The sequence below is a fragment of the Eleutherodactylus coqui genome, chromosome 3 (assembly GCF_035609145.1).
Source record: "Eleutherodactylus coqui strain aEleCoq1 chromosome 3, aEleCoq1.hap1, whole genome shotgun sequence".
NCBI lineage: Eukaryota > Metazoa > Chordata > Amphibia > Anura > Eleutherodactylidae > Eleutherodactylus > Eleutherodactylus coqui.
In genome coordinates, this window is record NC_089839.1 from 138,405,791 (window position 1) to 138,426,693 (window position 20,903).

The 20,903-nt window shown below is 44.8% G+C and overlaps 1 protein-coding gene across 3 annotated transcripts in view; it reads left to right on the forward strand.

The window, feature by feature from the left end:
* Positions 1–3,687: 3,687 nt before the first annotated feature.
* The window catches only part of FAM120B (family with sequence similarity 120 member B), a 78,458-nt gene continuing 61,242 nt past the window's right edge, over positions 3,688–20,903 (forward strand). Inside the window, exons 1-6 of one of the 3 annotated variants that reach the window (XM_066596147.1) lie at positions 3,688–3,806; positions 8,761–9,802; positions 12,742–12,922; positions 15,499–15,600; positions 16,960–17,132; positions 19,800–19,892. In XM_066596147.1, the coding sequence (XP_066452244.1) occupies positions 3,763–3,806; positions 8,761–9,802; positions 12,742–12,922; positions 15,499–15,600; positions 16,960–17,132; positions 19,800–19,892 (1,635 nt within the window). In that variant the 5' untranslated portion in view covers positions 3,688–3,762. The remainder of the gene's footprint in view (positions 3,807–8,760; positions 9,803–12,741; positions 12,923–15,498; positions 15,601–16,959; positions 17,133–19,799; positions 19,893–20,903) is intronic. The other 2 variants (XM_066596146.1, XM_066596145.1) reach the window with 2 other exon arrangements.

Here is a 20,903-nt window from a genome sequence, read left to right on the forward strand (position 1 = left end):
ATGCCTGAGGAAGGATTTTGAGAGGATCCGAAAGCTTGCTGTAACATCATGTATTTTTGTTAGCCATTAAAAGGTATCATATCTACAAGGATTACTTGGTTTCACTTACTCACGTATTTTTCCACATATCACGCGTGTAAGAGCCCTATTATTTTCAATGGGTGAGTTCCAAGTGCAGTGCATAGGCAATTACTTTATGTATTTGTGTCATTTTTTATACATGAGAAAGAAGTTAAAAAAGAAACAGGAAGTTGTAGGCAGACGGTGTAGGACTGCGTGTAGAGACCACCAACCCATCGTTGTCTGTGGATACTGGGCCTCTGCCCCACAGGTCGCATATAAGATTTATGTGAGGATTGTTTTTCTGTTTTTTTCAATTACTTTTTGGTGATGCTTAAAAATTTGTCTGCAGGCCTTGTTTCTTTGTGTGCTTTTTCGAGCAGAGATGGAAATAAAAGTGGAACTATTTTTATATGATTATATTTTGAAATAAGGGAAAGATTAAATTCCGTAACTTTCGTTCTGTTATCTTGTATTTACCAGAACAAATATCGCATTATGCTGCGCTATTATCTGTCTTCAAAGAATGGAAGCAAAAGGAAATCTCTCTGCGTTGAACAATCTGTTGAATTATTATTTTTTTAATTAAAACTTTTACGGGATTTTATATATAGTTTGTATTTTCTGCAAACAACACAGAAAAGGCAGGATATACGCTGTAACGTTACTGTGAATAGCGTCGGCATGCTGCAAATTGCCGTCCACGAGCGGAGAATCGCACTGATTCTCTGCTCGTGGACACTGGGCCGGCGCTTTCCATAGCAAAACTATGGAAAGCTTCAGGCAGAGCGATTCGCCAGCGATTTACCACCAGCGAAATCACACCCGTGGACAGGGGGTCTAAATAGCTAAATAAATGATTTTTTCATCTATCCGCTGCGTAGAGGTGCTTGTGGAGCAGATTTTAATTCTGCAGAAAGACAGCATAAAAGCAGCTTTTTCTGCGCGTGTCCATAGCAGAATTTAACAGAGGAAATATAGAGGAAAATCCACATGGATGGAAATCAAAAATTGCACCAAAATCAGCACCAAAAACACACCAGTAGCTGAGAAAAATGCCACAAAGTCCAAACAGCATGTCTTGCGGATTTCAGGACAGTTTATCAGCTTCTGCAGCGTATCCATCCCGTGAGGACGGAAAGCCAAAAAGGGAGCATAAACGCTGGTGTGGATGAGCCCTTAATACCGAGCCTTCTGATGGCAGGTTCCCCTCCCATAATTTGGTGCTAGATGTACAGTGAACCCCTAAAGCTGTTGGGGTATCCCTGTGACATTGTAATCTCTGGCTGATTCCAGCACGTTGGCGCTGCCAGCACATTGGCAAATGCAGCTCACTGCCCTAAAATTAGCTGCGGCATGAAAGTCCACCAAAAGGCGTAAAGGGCTCCTACATTCTGCCGGTAGATAAGACGCACATACTGGGCAGCAGCACAATGTGGAAAAGTGTCATTTTTAGGGCTTATTCACACGGGCGAGAATCTCTTACGAGTTTTGTGCGTTGCTGACTGGAATACACGTGTGATCCGGCCTGTTTCCTAGATCTCACCCATCTGTGGGGGTTGTGGAGCACAGCTAGCTCATCTGTCACCTCCATCCAGGCACAGCATGGGGGCCAGTTCTAGGTCCCACCTCCAGGACAAACACGACATACATGGCACAGCCTGTGGATATGACATAAACCCCTTAAAGACGTTCAGTTAGGCTACATGCACACCAGCGTGTATCTCACGTGACTTTTGTACGTTACAAGACGCAAAAAACTCGCATGAATATGAAATCCATTCTTTTCAAAGGAATTAGTGATGCTCCGAGGATGAACACCGCAGCATGTTCTATCTTTTGGTTGTTCCCCTAGAATGTCCTGCCCGTTGTTTCAATGGGACCATAAAAGACACGTCATGCCACAATTGACTCCCGATTGTAATCTGTGTTTTTAAAGCCGTTCTCACAGGTGCTGCTGTGTGTCAAAAAACACGCAGAAGTGATGGCAACCAACAATCAGAAGAAATCTTCGGAATGGCAATAAAATGTCTAATTAGGGCCAGCTATCTTCCTTTCCCAGCGTTGTACGCAGGACACTTCCCCCTCCCCCCCTTTTTTCCACCTGCTATAGAAGTCTATGGGAGCTCGCTGCGTATCATGGCGATGGATAGGGCGAGACCCATCTATTCACGCGCCAAAAGGTGGCCGAGAAACATTGAGTAGGTCCGTTTTTTTCTCACGCAGAAAAAACACATTTGTCTGAATGAAGTCACTGAAACCCAAATCTTCGCTTGGTCACGTTTTATGTTCGACTTTTAAACATGAGGGAATACCTGCGCAAATATGGTCGTTGGAATAAGCCCTCAAGCACACTCACGGATTTCAATGGGCTTCAAGATAGGCTGGGGCGTACAGTATTTAACATAATCACAAATCACATGAAGAAATACGCTCACGTGAAAGTCAGACCTCACATGCGAGATATGTGTGAGATACGTGCGTGAGATATGCTATCATGCGCCGGCTCGCACTGCGGTAAACGGTTACACACGCAGCGGTATGCCGCACCCCATGAGCCGTTCAGGGGCCACTCCCACACAGGCGCTTGTAAAAGCGCTGCGTTCTTTAATGTATCGTCTACTGCGCTGACGGTGTTTCCAGCAGTGCGGCTGCTCTCACACAAGCGGCTTTTACCGCAGTGTTTTGAATGGCGCGGTAATCGCAGTAAAATGCTCCCATTGCCTTCATTGGGGCCTCGCAGACATGCGCTCCAACACAGCGTTTTCTAAAGTCACGATTTACGAGCGCTATCTGCTCTATTTTTCCGTGTTTAGCGCACCTCCTCACCCATCACAATGATAGGCTGCGACTAACCCCGCTGTTGGCCGCAGCGACAAAGAAAACTAAAGTGAAATTCTGGCAAACCGCCATAATTAAAATCGTGGAGTTTTGCCTGGCCCATGTGTGAGAGCGGGCTTATAAACGCAGCCGAGCAAGCGGATAACGCCAAAACTGGAAAAACGCAGTAACCACATTCTACGGCGGTCTCAGCAGCGCTGAAAACACAATCTATTCATTCAATGGGCAAAGCGTCCGTTACAGAACACAAACACGTGAAAATACAACAGGCAGACGAACACTGCGGCAAAACCACAGCATGACCGCGCACGGCTGGGAAGCCCAATAACATCAATGGCGGCGTTCGTCAGCCTTCAGAGCTAAAAAAAACAGCGTTACACGCTGGAAAAAAAAACACCTGTGTGAGATACCGCCATAGTTTCGATTGTAGCGCTTTGCCGCAACTCTACCTTAGTTTTCGGCCGCAGCGCCCTGTGCCGGCAGCGGGTGTTAGCGCACCCAGATACTGTGATGGGGGGTGAGCTGCGCTAAATGCCGAAAGATAGAGCAGACAGTGCAGGTAAGCGGGAGGCCCCGTGAAATCACCGGAGCGTTATACCGCCACTGCCGGGAGGCCAAACGCCGCGGTATTCACGGTAAAAAGCGCATGATTTTTTTCTTCGCCCACTCCCATGTAAGCTGGTGCGGAGGGATTAGCGGACGGCAGCTCCGGTGGTGCTACTATGTGCTGCCCCGCACCTTCTCCCGCTATCACACAGCATCCCCCGCCGGACAACATGGCGGCCGCTCCAGCTCCCTCGCACAGCGCCAGCGGCCCGCCAGCTACCCGAGTCACGTGGCGCTTATTCATCACGTGACCGCATGCTTCTGGAAGCTCACAAGAACTCACAGTTCGTAACCGGAACGTAAGTGTGCGGCTCCCCGCTGTTGCCATGGTCACCTCCCGGCGCAGCGCCGTTACTGAAGGGTGAAGAGGCTGAAGTCTGCCCCGGGCTGTGTACACACAGGGCCGCAGCCGCCAGTAGTGCTACACGGGCAGATATGCATATGTGCTGTGTATGTGATTAAGGGCGTATCCACACCAATGTATTTGCGCAGGTACAGCCGCGGTCGTCAGTGTATTTTGGGCTTCTTCACATGGCGTGTCACGTAAATGCACTGCGTATTTAGGCCTCCTGCACATGGCTGGATTTGCATTGCAAAATCTGGAGTGGGATTCCGCCTCCGGCTTCTGCTGCAAATCCAGCCTGTAGCATGCTATGGGAAAACACGATTTCCTGCCCACGAGCGGAAATTGATTGCAATTTTTTTTTCTTTTCCCACTCACAGGGGAGAAATTGCTGCATGCTGCAGTTTTGTGCGGGCTACGCACAGCCGGCTTCCGTTGACGTCAATGGAAGCCTGCCGTCCCGCGGCCATTTTGCAATCATCATTGTAGAATAGCCAAGGCAGCTGCAGCATCACCATAGTGACAGCACAGCGTCTTCTGTACTGTGCGTGCGCGCTGGCGCGTCAGCAGCAGAGGAGAGGTAAGCTGGAGTCACCGGCCTGGCATCGGGAGGAACTCCGCTGTGGGAATCCCACATGCAGGGATCCGACTCACCCGTGTGGAGGCGGCCATATTGCGCTCCCCACCATGTATATTCCCCATGGATGGGAGGCATTTTCATGCGCAGTCCACCAGTTTAAAATTTTTAAAAAAATTTCCCACACTGCCACTTAACAATATACGCCACCCCTATGCAATGTAATTGCGTATGGGCGGCGTTGATTACGCGCCCATAGAGAACAACGGCTTCTCAAGTGTAATATGTCGCAAGTTAGAACATCCTGCATTCTTATTTGCGCTCACGAATTACGCAATACCTACACGCTAATGTGAGCGGAACTGCATATGGCAATGTATTTGATTGCCTCCGCATTACCACGTATCACACATGTATACAGCGCAAGCGTAATACGCGGCAATAATACGCTCATATCAGCCTTATACTAATTGCTCACTGCAATCAATGGGAACGTGCTATTTTTGTGCGCGCAAATAATACAGTGAGGCCTCCTTCGCGCGACTGTATGCATTTTTACGTTCGCCCATACGGAGCGTGTATACGCATAAATGACTTTGTAACACGATCGAGTCTTGACCTTAATGAGCGTATTTAAAGCCATTCACACGGGGTGCTGCAGCGCCAATGTTAAAAATACGTAGAAACAATGGCAAGCGATGATCAACAGAAATCCTCGGAATAACAATTAATGCCTAATTAGGGTCGGCTGTGTTCTTCTCCCTTTGTTGTACGCAGGGTAACTCCCTCCTCCTCCCTTTTTCCAGCTTCCATAGAAGTCTATGGGAGCTTGTGTATCACGACAAAAGATAGGGCAAGACTTATTTTTTTCAAACGGCGTATAAAACCGGCAACCGAAAACGGCCGATGTTTTTTCACACACGTATATTTTATGCAAACAAATGAAGTTTCACATGGTCGCGTTTTAGGTGTGTTTTTTTACGCACTGAAATACTTGCGTAAATACGCTCGTGAGAATACGTCCTAAAACTCGCACAGGCATGCGCAATCATGCAACGCCCATTGCCTAACGCACAGCCTTTAGCACTATGTATTGCGTGAATAATACGGAAGCGACATCCGCCTGTGTGCGCCCCATGAGGAGGCAGGGAAGTTACTGCTGCTGACATCAGCATAGTGAGACTACGACACGTGAGTGCGCTGCCGTCCTCCACGGGGGAAGAGCTTACATCATGGAGGAAATCTGCAAAAAATACACGGCCGCATTTTTGCTGCAGAATTCCGCATTGAAATAAATGACTTCCACCTTAAAAGCACCTTGACGTCACGCTTTTTTTTTTTTTTAAAACCTCTGCGCTATGGCACAGAGTGTGAATGGCTGGAAAAAAAACCAAGTTTTTGCGCAACTATGCCTAGAAGCGGTGAGCGTAATTGCGTTTTCACACTGAAGCGAGGCGATTTTCTGGCAGAATCGCATCACTTCAATAAGGTAGCGATCCGCCGCGCTGGAGGATCAACAAGTGTTTCCCATATGCCGTGTGATGTGTTTTACTGTCCCATTGAAAACAATGGGCAATGCATTACGAGTAGAGATGTGCGAGCACACTCGGTAAAGGCATCGCTCTTCTTGAGTATACTCGTCTGAGCAAATGCGGGGGGGGAGTGAAAGAGATCTTCCGTAGAAGTCATGTGGAGGGGATCTTAAAAATTTAAATGAAAATTTTCCACAACGAATTTGCAACATTAAAAAAAAAACAAAACACGCTGCGGGTTCTAAATCCACGACACATCTACTTATGCTGCCGATTCAATCCTTGAACTACAAGGGTTAAATTCCCAAGCACATCCGCTTATAAAACCGCAACCAAATCCACACTATGTAGGGACGGTTATTTGGCCACTGCGGTTTTACTGCAAGTTTTCCGTTGCGGATGCCTGCAGCGATTGCGCTGTGGGTGCAGGCGGCCCTAAAGAGAACCTGTCATCACATGTCAGCATTTAAACCAGCAGCAGAATCGTGACGTCCACCTGTTGTATACACTTAGTGCGTCATTGCTTCTTAAAGCATACCTGTAGAAAGCGATATTATAAACTTCCTGCATTTACATAATGGAGACCGCTCCGGTGGGCAGGCTGAAGTCACTCTCCTTTTGCTGCGAGCGGTCTAATATGTGGAAATGTGACAATGAGACGTTTTACGAGACGTTCTGCAGTCTACTAAATGTCCCAAAGATACATCTCTCCTGTTCATGAAGTATTAACGTGAACCCTGAAAACTCCTTTAAGTTCTTTCTCCAGACTAATGTTCTCTATGTCTACGAGTTATAGGAGAGCCGTCGATGTTCTTGCAGTGCTGGGGGTCACTATATAGGGCCAAATTGAGCCCTTGCTGACAAGTGGTGAGACACTTTACTGGGCTATTGTGGCACTCCTAAACATCTACAACTTGGGGTGCATCAAACATTTGTCTGTGTGGAGGATGGGGAAATATAATAGGGTGATCCTAGTATTTAGTTGGTATTGCCCCTATTTCATTCCGGCGGCACTGACACGGATTTTACAGGCCCAACGAAAGGTAGCGCTACTCTATGCAGTGTGCGTATTCATCGGCTCTATAAATCACAGCAAATCGCATCTTATTGTACCGAGCTGTGAACCTTGGAAACATTAAATAGACTCCAAGTTTGACATCTTGTACAATAATGGCTTCCCAATAAATCTGTACAAAATATGTAAGTACAATAAAATAAATGTATCTATCTTTACACTGGATGCTGCATGAAATGACTGACGGACCTCTGAGGAGACTATACTGATGGTGGAAACACGTTGGGTCCAATAGGTATATAATTGTTTCAGGAGTACGCAGGGCGGTACGCCACAGGAATATACCAATAAATCATCAGAAATGAATATGAAAGATGTTTGGTTTGAATCAAGATGAAATACGTCAGTCTGACAAACAGGAAGCTGATCTGTGCGGTTACAACTAGACGCCACTTTAGAGCCCGACGGCTAAATAAAAGAGACAGCAAGTTTTGGTATTAGAACTTTAATGAGTAAACAATAAAAGTTATTTTAATGAGAAGAGGCTTGTCAATAAGGGGTTAAACATTGAGCAGCTCCTATTTACATGACCGATAGTCGCTGGCCTTGTAGTTCTGTTAAAAACCAAACCACTCTGACAAGTTAATTAATTTGGTGGCCGCATGTATGTGGAACGATTAGTGCCTGAACTCACTGTTTCCAGCACGTATTCAGGCAATAGTCGTCCCGTGTAAAGATACTTTAACCAGGTAACCGTTATAACTAGCAGCTGCCATTACTTGTATGTCAGGATAGGTCATCGTTAGGGGTCCACTACTTGGAATCACCGTTGATTAGTGGGCCAGCAATCAGTACAGACAGCACAGAAAGTAGATAGTATTACCCATATTGCAGCAGCCCACTTTGGTACTGCAGGCACATCGCTCATTGAAGTAAAGGGAACCTGTCAGCAACTACCCTGTTTCCCTGAAAATAAGCCCCAGCTGCATTACATTAGAGAAAAAAGGAATACATGACCTAGCCAGGTTCAGGTCCCTCCCACTGCTTTCTGGAGCTCCGATGGCCTTCTTGCAGTCCTTGGCTGCCTACAGAAGATCACTTCCTGGTTACGGGATTCATAAATCCTGCCTCCAGGAAGTGATGCCTCTGATTGGTTCTCAAGCGCTGCTCAGCCAATCAATGCAGTGCTCGATGACCCAATGCGATGGCTGTGATTGGTTCATCAAGTGCTGCATTGATTTGCTGAGAAGCAGTCGAAGAACCAATCACGCCATCGTGTTGTGATGGTGGGATTTATGAATTGGCCAATCAATGACACGGCTCAGCTAGGAGCAGCAGGCTTAACCAGAGAGCAGCAGGAGGGACCTAGACCGAGCCTGCTAGGAAAGTATAATAAGACCTAGCAGCTCTTTTGGGGCACAGATTAAAATGGCAGGATCTTATTTTGGGGGAAACACAGTATAAGCAACAAAACTGAGCTTTTGTACTTATAGTTGAGGTGACGGGGACTCTGGGGAGCTGGGTTTCATGCTCACCAGGTGTCCTCTGCAAACTTAGTGCGTGCCAAAACTTGACTTTTTCTCAGTGCATCGGTCATTCGTCTCTCTGCACTCTCTGCTTGCAGCGCTGTCTGCAGTAACAGCGGGTCCGTCAGTCAGCTGATCAGTGGAGATCCCAAGTGGCAGCCCCTGCTGAAAATGGGTCATTAATAGTAAATGTCTCATGCGACCGATTTAAACACAATAGATATTTCCAAATATTAACTCTATTATTTTTCACTTGATAGATCTAGTTCTCCGATTGTTATTCCAGCAATGGGCATCAAAGGACTGCAGAGCTTTGTACAGAATTCATGCCAGGGCGTTTGCAGCACGGTCAGTCTAAAGACTATGGCCTCAAGGCACAAGTCTTCCTATCCGGACTGTGTTCCCACCATTGTAGTTGATGCAATGGGCTGTCTGCGCACTTGGTACACACCGGATGCCTGGATCCACGGAGGACAGTGGAAGGAATACCTCACCAGCATACAGGACTTTATCGCAGCGTTTAAGAATGCAGGAATTCGATTAGTGTTCGTTTTCGATGGTGTTATTGAACAAAAGAAACGAGTGGAGTGGGTCAAACGGCGAATGCGTGACAGCGCAGAGGTGACTAAAATTTTTAATTTTCTAAAGTCCAGTAGGCAGCAGCCCGGTCGCAACATGTTCTTCATCCCATCGGGAATATCTACATTTACACGATTTGCCTTGAAGACTCTTGGTCAGGAAATCATTTGCTCACAAGTTGAAGGTGATTATGAGGTAGCTGCTTATGCACTAAAACACAACTGTCTTGGGATTTTAGGGGAAGATAGTGACTATCTCATCTTTAACACAGTTCCTTATTTTTCCATTAATAAACTTTCCTTGGACAAGCTTGTCACTCTGATGTATTCCAGGGAAGGCTTCTGTTGGGAACTCGGCCTTCGTCTGGCAGATCTGCCACTTCTTGCCTGTCTTCTTGGCAATGACTTCATTCCAGAAAATATGGTGGAGCAGTTCCACAGGCAATGTGTTGGCACATATCACTCCCAATGGCGTGAGCGCAGGATGAGGGACAATGTCATCCGGGCTGTGGCTACTTTTATCTCTACAATACAGCTTCTGCCACGTGGTCTTACGGAGGTAGAGAAGATGTTGCCTCCAGGGTTTGATATGACTTTATTGGAGAAAGGAATACAGTCGTATGTTCTACCACAACAAAGTTCTCCTTGGCTTTCTCCTTCTGCACAGTCCTTAACCGACTGCAAGCCAACAAGCAGCGCGTGTCCGGATCAGGAGATTGTACAGGTAACCTATGGTTTGCACTAGATTTGGCAGTTGTATTGTAAAACCACTATAACACTAATCTTTCTAAGTAGTAAATGGCAAGTCTCATTAGGACGACCCCATTTTATCCTGAAGCCAGTCCAACAGTTAGAAGACTGCTGTGGGTTTGACGAAAACTACAGTTGTCCAAATGTACCATATGATATAGCATTACATGTATCACCGACAAGGTCATCCATTGCTATTTGTGGTGGCATTCTGCTGATACAGAAGTATCCTGACCTGTGGATCCCTCTCTATGATGTATGTATGTCCTCATATGTACAGGGGTCGTTACAATGACCCATCCCCTTTCATCCCTTGAGCAGACAATTCTATTTTTTGTTAAGTTTTTTAAATCTTTTTTTTTAGTTTTTGCCTTCCAAGAGCCACAACTCTCTCTGATGTTTTTCCATCAACAAGAGGGCATGTTTTCTATAGAGTGAGTTGTATTTTGTAATGATACTATTCAACGTACCATAAAATTAATTGAGAAATGAGGGGAAAAATGCATCTCCTGCACCTTCTTCATGGGTACCCTTTTTATGGCGTTCACGGTGCAATAAAAATTTCATGTTAACTTTTTTTTTCTGCGGGCCCGTACAATTAAAGCGATGCCACATCAGTCTAGTTTTTGTTAATGTTTAACTAGTTAAAGCCTCTTTTTTAATTCACTTTGTGTTGCCATATTATGCTACCCATAGCTTTTTAATTTTTTCTTCGACAGAGGGGTCACATTGGTACTATTTTGGAGTACATATGCCTCTTTGGTCACTTTTTGTTCTATTCTTTTTAGGAGGCAAGGTGACCAAGAAAATAGCAATTCTGGCATTCACTATACGGAATAGATAAGATTTTACGAGTTCAGACATTTAAGGATTCGTGTATTGTGCTTCTAGCACTTGTCTTTACATACGGCAGATGTCACCAAGGGGTTTTATAGTTACATTTATTTATTTGCTGTCAAATGATACAACTTGGGATGTCCAGGGAGTGTGACCTGTTGGGGTGCCCTGATGAATGGAGTTAGGAAACACTGCTCTAACCAGATTGAGCTATACAGCCGTGAGACACAACTGTACTTTTTGCCCCTTCGATCCACGTACACATTTATCATTGCTCCACTTTCTACACCAAAAAAAGCTGCAAACTTTGCCAAAAGTTAGAATGACAGCTCTTTATACACTGCAGAACCTGCCCCATTCGGTGACCAAAGTTTCTCGTTATTAGCACCACATTCCAAACTTACTACCTAGATAAGTCAGTGGGTCAGAGTTACCCACATCAGCCAATGGTCTTCTACGAGATAAAAGTTGGAATCTGGTTGTTATGAGCTTGATAAATCGACCCTCACTATTTAACCATAACAATAATTGAACTTTTAGATGTGTGAATTAGGTGAGAACCTCAGGGAGGGGATGCGCCTGTCCTATGATGGAAACGAACAGTCCCTGTCCCTATAATGGGGTCCTGTAGTACAAGCTAGACCAATGCCGCAGCCGGTGCTGGTTACAAACTTCTAGACATCCGCTGCCTCTCATGCTCCAGAGTACACTCTTGTACTAGATTGTAACTACATAGCCAGAAGTAAAATATAAAAGCTTGACTGTAACTAAGGACAAGTAGTCTTAGAGTCCGACCCCAATATGATATCCCAACTTAGATCCCTGACTTCACGCTTGAAGATATGTGATGAACCCTCCCTATGCTACTCATTTCCAACATCTCTTCTACATAATGTTGCCATAGTTGACCAGGTTAAACAGCCACCATGTCTGCCCTGCCCGCTATGAAGTAGATGCCTTCACTGCTTTGTTATGTTTGACAAGTTGTAAAGTTCTCCTTTGCTGGAAATGTTCCTTATGTCTTTGCTTGTATGACAGATTGGGAGATTAGCAGGTGCCAGAAATTAAAGATGGATCAAGCCCCACATAAAAAGAAATGAATCAATATTCCCATTATTCTGGTGTAGGTCCTAAGGCACAAAGTACGTGTATAGATTGCTCAACTTTTAGAAACTTAAAGGGGTTTTACCAGAACAACAAGCGCTCTCCTATCCACAGAAGAGGGGATAACTTTCTGATCAGTGGGGGTCTCACCGCTGGGGAACCCCACCCCAAGCATGTGTGGTCAGCACCTAATTAATTTCAATGGGAGTGATGGAAATACTAAAGCGGTTGCCACTCTGATATTTCTGCAGTCCCATTGAAAGTGACTGTAGTGCTGACTGCACTGACCTGCTTGGCCAGCAGCATGAATAAGCTGAACTCCTCTCTTGCTGGGAGCTGCTGGTAGTTCCTAAAAACCACTGCATATGATGCCATAAGTGACAGATCGCTGAGATCAGCATGTCTCACTGCTTTATGTTGCTAGGATAAAGTACAGGTTGATAGTTGCAGTGATAAAAATTCTGTGCGCTTTTTAGCTTTTTTACATAATACCACATCTTTTAATGAGCAACAATATTTTTGTTTGTTTTTCTTTTATAAATCTTTTCAAATATTTTTTTCTGACTAGGGGACTGCTCCATGCTAGTGCTTATATAATACACCAAAATACTTTCCTACTGCAGTGTTTTTGTTGTCAGTGCAACACTTTAGGTTCAGGCAGGAGTGTTACTATGACCTCTTCTGCTGCTATTGGCCTAAATACTTTGGGTCTTAAGAAGAGCAGCGCGTTATTCAGTCAAAAAACTCTTCATTCATTGTAACAGATCTACTGAGTCGTGGGATGTAGATAAATCCCACTCTGATTAATTAGTCCTGTCCTTGTAACTTCAATCACCTGGATAGACAAGCCCTACCTAATACAAGATAAAAGTCCTGTGAAAGTTCGAGAGCAATAATTGTTGGCGCTTCAGTCCCCGGTAGTCGTCCTACAACCCGACTCTGCACTGGACTAATCTATCTTGTTGGTTACAGATGGCATTAGAGGAACACTACAAAGGAGACAACGTCATGATCTGCAATGTTCTGTGTCTTGGAGAAAGTGACTGCAGCAATACATTAGAAGATGAAAGCGACCGCGACATCCCGAGTCAGGCCCTCGTCTACAGGCCTATACGCCAACATATTTATGCCATTTTGCTTGGCACTGGTAATGGTAAGTGTGCCAGTCACTTAGCTGTCAGATTTCTGTGCTCCTTGCTGTTCTGCCTCCCGATCCTTGAGATGGAAAAATGGCGAACGTTCAGTTACTCCATGTAATATTGGATCCATTTAGTTTGGGATTTTGCTAGAAGTAGTTAAGTGCGCCACGTTCCTTAGATTACGGTGAGGCCGGTGATTAGACGTGTTCGGCAAGTGTAGTGCTCTGCGTTAGTCAATACTTGTGTTCCCCGTAAAATAACAATTCTGGGCCTCTTCTTAGGCCGCTCTCACAAAGGCGATAGAAAAACACTGTGTTCTTTCTAGGGCAGAGCTGCTTTGTGCATTGTTTAGTGTGAGCCTTTAGCACAGTAACAACGCACACAAAGCAAGCCGATGACGTCACCACTTTCACTTTCCGTCTTGATGGCATAAAACGCTGTGCACAGCATTCTACCACCTTTTTGACAGCGTTGAAAACTCTCCCCGAAAATGAAACAACAGCGCGCGAAAAATGCAGCGTTCAAACGCTAGTCTGAGAAGCCCCATCAAAATCAATAGGGGCATTTTACTGCTTTGTGAATTTAGTTTTTCTGTTCTGTCATAAGAACTTCAGCAGACGGGCGATTTGGCACGCTCTCACACGCAGAGAATAGGACCCATTGATTTCAATGAGCTCCCTCACATTTTGCATTTTTGCGCTCATTTTCTGCGTGCACGAAAATATAAGCAGCATACTCTATTTGTGCACCCAAGGCACCTTAGGAGTCTATGGGGGTGTACAAATGGGGTGCACCCTATCCGCACAAAATTGCACACTGAACTGTGGGATTTTGCTGTGTTCATTGATAACACAGAGGACTAATTAGGCTGCTATCGCAAACGTATATACTAGAGATGAGCGAGCACGCTCGGATAAGGCAGTTACTTGAGCGAGCATTGCTCTTCTCGAGTAACTGAATTCTCGTCCGAGCAGGCTCGGGGGGGAGAGTGAGTGAGATCTCTCTCTAGTAAGTGGTAGAATAGAACATGTTCTTTTTTACGCAGCGTATTATACGCAATTAAAAAACATTGCGCATGTAAGACGCAATTCAGATAAGCTCGTGTGAACCCTGCCCTGAGCGCAGGCACGTTTCCAGCAATTGTTGTCAACTCTACTGAAATGTACAATTATTGTTGACAGGGCTGTGGAAATGCTAAGGTTTGTCTGTGTGGATGGAGAAGCTGTAGTAATGGTCAGATAAACGGAGATAGACGAGATGCTTTTTTTTTTAGGGCTAAAGTTAAAAAGTCTGAAACGGTGATGGCGAGACAGGACTGATATGAGCGGCCTTCCACCATTACAATAACCGCCTTAGTAACTTCTAAACTGCAGTTACTATTAGGCACAATATCCAAGGGCAGACTTGAATTGCGGAATCCGGCCAGGTGCCCCATAGAGTTCAAGCCGCCATAGAGAAACCTAGGCGTCCGCAGCAGAATTAAAGCATGCGGATTTGTTTTGTGGAACTTTTGGTCCGCAGCATGCTCCATTTCAGTGTGGCTCCCGCACGGATGGCTTCCATTGAAGTCAATTGACATTGCGGGCGGGCCGCGGATTCCACGGGAAAGCAGGAGTTTAAAAAGAAAACTCTACTGCGCATGTACAGCAGCACGTCAGCCGGCGCTTCCGTACACATTCGCAGTGAAGACCCGGAGAGGTATGCACGGTTCTCGGCTGCGGAATACGACCCGCCCATAGACATGAGCCCTTAGGGTGTCCGCACACGTACGGCGAAAACCGACGAGCTTATGTGCAAGTACGCTCTCTGGTACAAACCATAGTTGTGCATGAACGAGAAGAATTTCTTCCCGTTCGCTGGCTGTTTAAACACCGCGCCAGTTATTTTTCTCACGTAGTATTAACGGCCGAGAAGAGAGCTGGTGGAAACTATACCACCGGAATCCATTGAAATCCCTGGTCTCGTTTTGTCCCGTTATGCAACCGTGATGATCAAAGCCGTATAAGGGGAAAAAACACATTAATCTGAAATCGCCCTTATCTGTAGATCTGCAGAAAATTCGCTGTAACTTCCACATGCATTACGTACAGATTTGCCTCAGACTTTGATGCGGATTTGCTATGGATTTTAATCCCTCATTTGAAGGGGTGAAATCTGCAGCATAAATTGAAATGCTGCAGAATTACAATCTGCCCCGTAGCTCAATATTCGTTGCAAGTTTTGCGCAGGCGATCTCACCCGATAGAACATGGCGCATTATATGGCTTTACCTAACTAACAATACCACTTTTCTTCGAGGAAGCCTGATACTTGTCTTGATACTTAGTTTCTTTTTCACCAAACATGTGCTGTTTTTATAGTGTCACGCATGTAACTTGTCACTTGTGTCCAGCTACAGCCCGGGGCCATCCATGAGTTCTCTGACCTGAAGAGGGAAGTTTACTGGGTACTAGTGGGCCGATTGGAGGAACATCACCAGACTATGAAGCTGTTTAGGGTCACTAAAGTTTAACTGACACTTTAAGCACATATATAATTACTAAGTAGAGTTTGCTTTGTTTTACCAGTCATCGTTTCTCTGCATTGTTAGGTCCTCCAGATCCGTGTCCCGTGGTCCGTGAGTCGTATGTATACCACGGCAACATGCTGAAGAACCCAGAGCTTGTTCCAGCAGTCCCACTCTCCATCTCAGGTTAGATGATCAGGAGGAAATAGAACTATAACAAAATAATAGAGCCCTTCCCTTTTCATAAGGGCTTCTGCAGACCAACATTTTTGCACATATTTTTGCTTGTGCCAATCGCAGAGATCAGAACCCATTGATTTCATTATGCGTTTTTGCACACAAAATTCACGCATGCAAAAATATATGCGACATGCTCGATTTTTGTGCGTATCTGCACACCAGAGCCACCATAGGAGCGATGGTGGTGCACAAATGCACACCTGATCCATATGAAATCGCTCTCTGAACTGCGCAGTTTCACTGGGAAATCGATAACACCATGGGCTAATTAGGCTGCACAGTAAAGTACAGTAAAATGTGCCAATACATGCACGATAGTCCACCATAGTGCTCCCTTCAGAGTGCAATAACGTCACGCTGTCGCAAGCGTATTTACGCTTATGCTCATCTGCAGGAGCCCTAAATAACAGGTATTTGAGATTTAAAATGGGTAATTGAAAATTAAAGGGGTTGTAAAAAATCCATTCTATCCCTAGAATGGACCATCAATGAGACTCCTGCTAATCAGCTGACCGTTGCGCTCTTAGGGCTCATTCACATGGGCGCTGTGATTTTCGATCGGCCTGTTTATACGCCCGTTCAGACGGCCTGAGTGCGGCAAGTATATGCCAAGCCCGGGATATCGTTGAGTGGGGCAAGAGAGTTTAGCTCTGCTAAATTTCCGCCCCTTGCCAGCTGTTGGCAAAGGGAAGGGGCAGGACAGGACGAGAGCTAGTGTGCTAATCTCCTGCTCTGTCCCGCCCCCTCCCTTTGCCAAAAGCCGGCAAGGGGTAGAGAGGGGGAGGGAGTTTAGCAGTGCTTCTGATAAACTCCCTCCCACCTTCCTTTTTTCGGCAGCTCCCATAGGAGTCTATGGGACCGGCCACCATGCTCTGGCAGGAAGATATTTCCAGAACTATCTTTTCCGTCGTGCGGAAAAAACGGCCAACCAGAATGTGCGCCATCCTTTCCGGCCGACCATTTTTACGCACCCAAAAATCGGCCATCTGAACTGATGCATTAGAATTCCAGAGGTGATATCGGGGGAACGACGGAGCGTTAAGTATAACTCTTCCATCCCAGGACTCAGTGGGTCATCTACTTTCAGCCCATAAGCTTAGCTCATAGGGCTACAAGTAGGTGACAGATGCCCTTTACAAACTGATAAACAAGCTTATTCATGATCATGTACTTTGTGGATTGACAGTGATTGAGCAGGCAGCATTTTTAATTTGTCTTAATTATATTGATTCTACTAAAGCCAATATATTTGGTTTACGTTGTAGAAGCTTGAGTAGTGACAAACAGCATTTCTTCTGTGTGTAGGTGGAACACCAACTGCTAGGGAGCTCTGGCTTTCTAAAGACCCTGACATTCAGAGGCAGAGGTTCTATACGTGTATGGCATGCTTCCATGTGGAGAGGTGGACCGAAGAACTTAGAAGCTTGGACAGCCGGCTTGCTGCAACATGCTGCCTACTGATATATCTGACAGTTCAGGTAATCTCAACGTTCTTATGGAAGTGGTCCTTCAACATATAATATTAATTGGTATCGGTATGACCATTGTACGTTGAAAGTAAAACTTTATGGAAAACTAGTAATTTGCTTCGAAGGTAGAAAAATGTCAAATAAAAGTAATACTAAATTACGATGAAAGAAAATTAAGCAAATAACTAATATAGATAAAGCAAATCCTTACGTATAAAAGTCAGAAAAAGCTGCTGGAAGATGTAAATCACTTTCTATTTTGAGGACAGGAGCTTCTTCAGGACCTTGTACAGTATACATTGTACCAGAAAAATAACACATAGCTGCCCTCATCTAGTGTCCACCGGAGCCGCTCATCCTGGCACAGGTAAAGAGCAGTAGAGAACATGTAGTATAGAACATATAGTACTGAGCATTGCTGTAGAGATACTGCTAATAGGCCAATTAGTGCATGCACTGCAGTAATACAGCTGTTTTATCAGCAAAACAAATAATTCAAGAATTGCCCAGGGTCACTCCAGGCTAACAGACAAAGGTGTCACAGGACAACCAAAAGCCTGTCGGTTATGACCCCACAGAAGTAAAACATAACCTTTATTATATACATGAAATAAAACACCTATGGAAATATTACAATTCCAGTACTCTTCAGCTCCCATAGACGAAAGTATTCATGGACCATAGATCATGCCACAATGGTATAGTAATTGGGAGGTCATCAAGCTGACTCCTATCACGCTAGAACATGGAATGCATGGTTTGTTACATGATTGACAGCTATTTATGTATGCATAGTCATACAGAGCTTGCAGTCACTGATAGGACCACCCACTGGACTGTTCAAACAGGGGTAGCTGTCAATCACTGATAGGACCGCCCACTGGATTGTTTATACAGGGGTAGCTATCAGTCACTTATAGGACCGCCCACTGGATTGTTTATACAGGGGTAGCTATCAGTCACTTATAGGACCGCCCACTGGACTGTTTATACAGGGGTAGCTATCAATCACTGATAGGGCTGCCCACTGTACTGTTTATACAGAGGTAGCTATCAATCACTGATAGGGCTGCCCATTGGACTGTTCAGCTCAGACTGAGCAGGGGCAGAAGTGAATAAAATACAAGTTCTACTGAATCGTTTTCCATAAAACTATATATCACTCCTGCTCTATATCATGATGCCTGCAGTTTGGAGCTAACAGGTTCCCTTTTAAAAGGGTTGTCTGAGAGCTATCTTTTATTGTCCCCCATTCACTGTCCCTTCTGAAATGCAAATCGCATCGGAAATTCCACACGTGTATTTTGCCTACTCTCTGAATATCTCTACTGCCTTACTCCCAGAAGTTGGCCCACTTTGGGGTGTTTGGTGCAGCTTTGTATGCAACTGTATAGACTATTTAAAACATATATTTGTATATTTCTTGCTTGTCAGAAAAGCAGTGTATTTTTACACATGAAACACTAGGTGCCTGTAAATACGGTGCTATAGTATGAGCGTACATTGAGCTCTCACCATACTATTCAGGGTTAGGTAGGTCGTAGGACAAGGAAGGAGATGGGACCTCTGCTCCCTCTCAGTTCTTGTGGCTCTGAGGGCAGGACTGATTCTGACCATCTCTTTAGAAGCAATTGTGTTTCTAGCGACCATGTTCTCCGTATGCTCTTAGGCCACCTTCACACTGTGGTAGTTGGGTCAGTATTTGTAAGCCAAAACCAGGATTGGGTCCAACATGGAAGAGGTGCATGGCCTGCCATGATACGTTCTTTGTATATCTTCAACTCCTTGTTTTGCCGTACATATACTGACCAAAACACTATGAAAGTGGCCATTGAGGCTTAAGCAGGGTCAAAGCTGAACTTAAGGGGGTTTTCCGGATTATTGGTGGCAGTAGGGAATGCAGTATATATATAAAAAAACACTATATTTATCCCCTGCTGGCGCTTACTACATTCTGGTCTTCTGTTTACAAGCACTGTCGCGGTCACATGGTTGTTTACCCACGTGACAGCTGCAGCCAATAGAAGGCCCAACAGAGATGTCACGGATGACATCCCATAAACCTGCCAGGGGTTTCTACATTTCAAGCCCACCTGACATGTTTACGAGACGTCACCAAGTCTTCTTGCCTTGTGATGTCACTTATCAGATGTTGTGGCGCCGGATGTGCTGTCCAGCATCGCAGTGAGTTTATTTTGTATAGTTTGTGGCACTGAGGGCCCAAAATGTTATAAAATAAATAACTGGGGCAATCCCTTTACGGGCCTCGGACAGTAGTCGTCTGCACTTGGCTGAATATGAAGCAGGGAACCATGTGCAGGAGCTGTATGCAACACTACAGACAAGATGCAACATGCAGACAAGGACACCCTTTCAAATTCAGAGAATCGCAGACGCTTTCCATGTGTAAATTTCGCTGAATGCCTTTTAGTTCATTGAAATAGACAATTAAGGTGCACTTGGGTGTGGACAGTTGAGGTAAGAGCCCCCAGCCACGGGTTTTAGCTTTATCTGAATCTCTAAAGCTAAAATGTAATGCTATCTCAAGTGCTTCCCCTGAAGCCATGACTGTAGGGTGCTGCACAGGACTTCTGTCTGCTGCCATGGGCAAACAAAACTATTGTGTTGTCCTCCACTTTGGCTCACAGCAGGTTTTTTGTCTCTTCTCATCATCAGGTCCAGTCTCTGACACTGACAGATGTCGAAGCATTTCTAGCCCAAGCCTTATGCCTTGCAGGGAGATCTGGAACACAGTTAAGAAGCTTGCAGGTACAGACACAGCAAAAACACTATAAAGTATTGAGATTAACTTTTCAGCATCATGGCCTTTATAGTTTATTTGTAGGTTGTACTATAGAGGGTAGACTAGAGACTCGCACACATTTACTTCCATCAATACATCATGGATACGGTGCCTGTACTAGGTCATTACAATTTTCTTGACATATGGGAATGTTCTTCTAAATTCTTATAACGATGCCCTCATACCCTTCCTAGAAAGGTGCCATGATGTCCTCTGTCTTCTACTCAACAAGTAGTTTCCTCTACTAGATATCCATGCGGAGGACAATGACGGCACCGTTATAGCCGGCCAGGAGATCCTCCTCTTTATGGGGCCATTTATAAAATACTGGCAAGAAGAAAATCAAGTCTAATTTTCAGCTTCTGGTTGGAGTTACACACGTAGAGTGAAGTGATAAATTACATCATTGCATTCTATTTATGGGATTGACCCTCTTTATACTTAATATAAGAATGAGTTTGCATGATGTATAATGTCAACTTGCTACCAGTACCTTTATTTAAGTTCTACTCTATTCTTCTGTATTACATCCCCTCGCAATACAACCTATTAAAGGTTGCACTACAGTAAGACTGTATGTGTTCTATAAAGACACTAAACCTAAGCTGGTATAGTTATAAGAGTCTGTAGAAGCTGGACAATACATATCACTAACAAGAACAATTCTGACAACCATATCAAAATTGTCACTTAATTTAGAAAAGGGGTGAAAGCAATCCTTTGCATGGGGGAAAACACAGCCTAGAGGAACATTTGTATGGAGCCTGTGCTCAAAGACCAAATAAAGGGGTCTGGCATCATAGCAGTGAATTGTCATTGTAGACAAATACTCAAGTAATGTGTTTTTGAAGATACAAAATAATATTGTGAGGGTTTCTTTTGAGTATCTAAATACAAAAGGCCATCATAATGCAGGTTTATTGTGACAATAAAAGGTCATCAGATGGATGGAGAACTCATTGTCTTGTCTGCCCTTT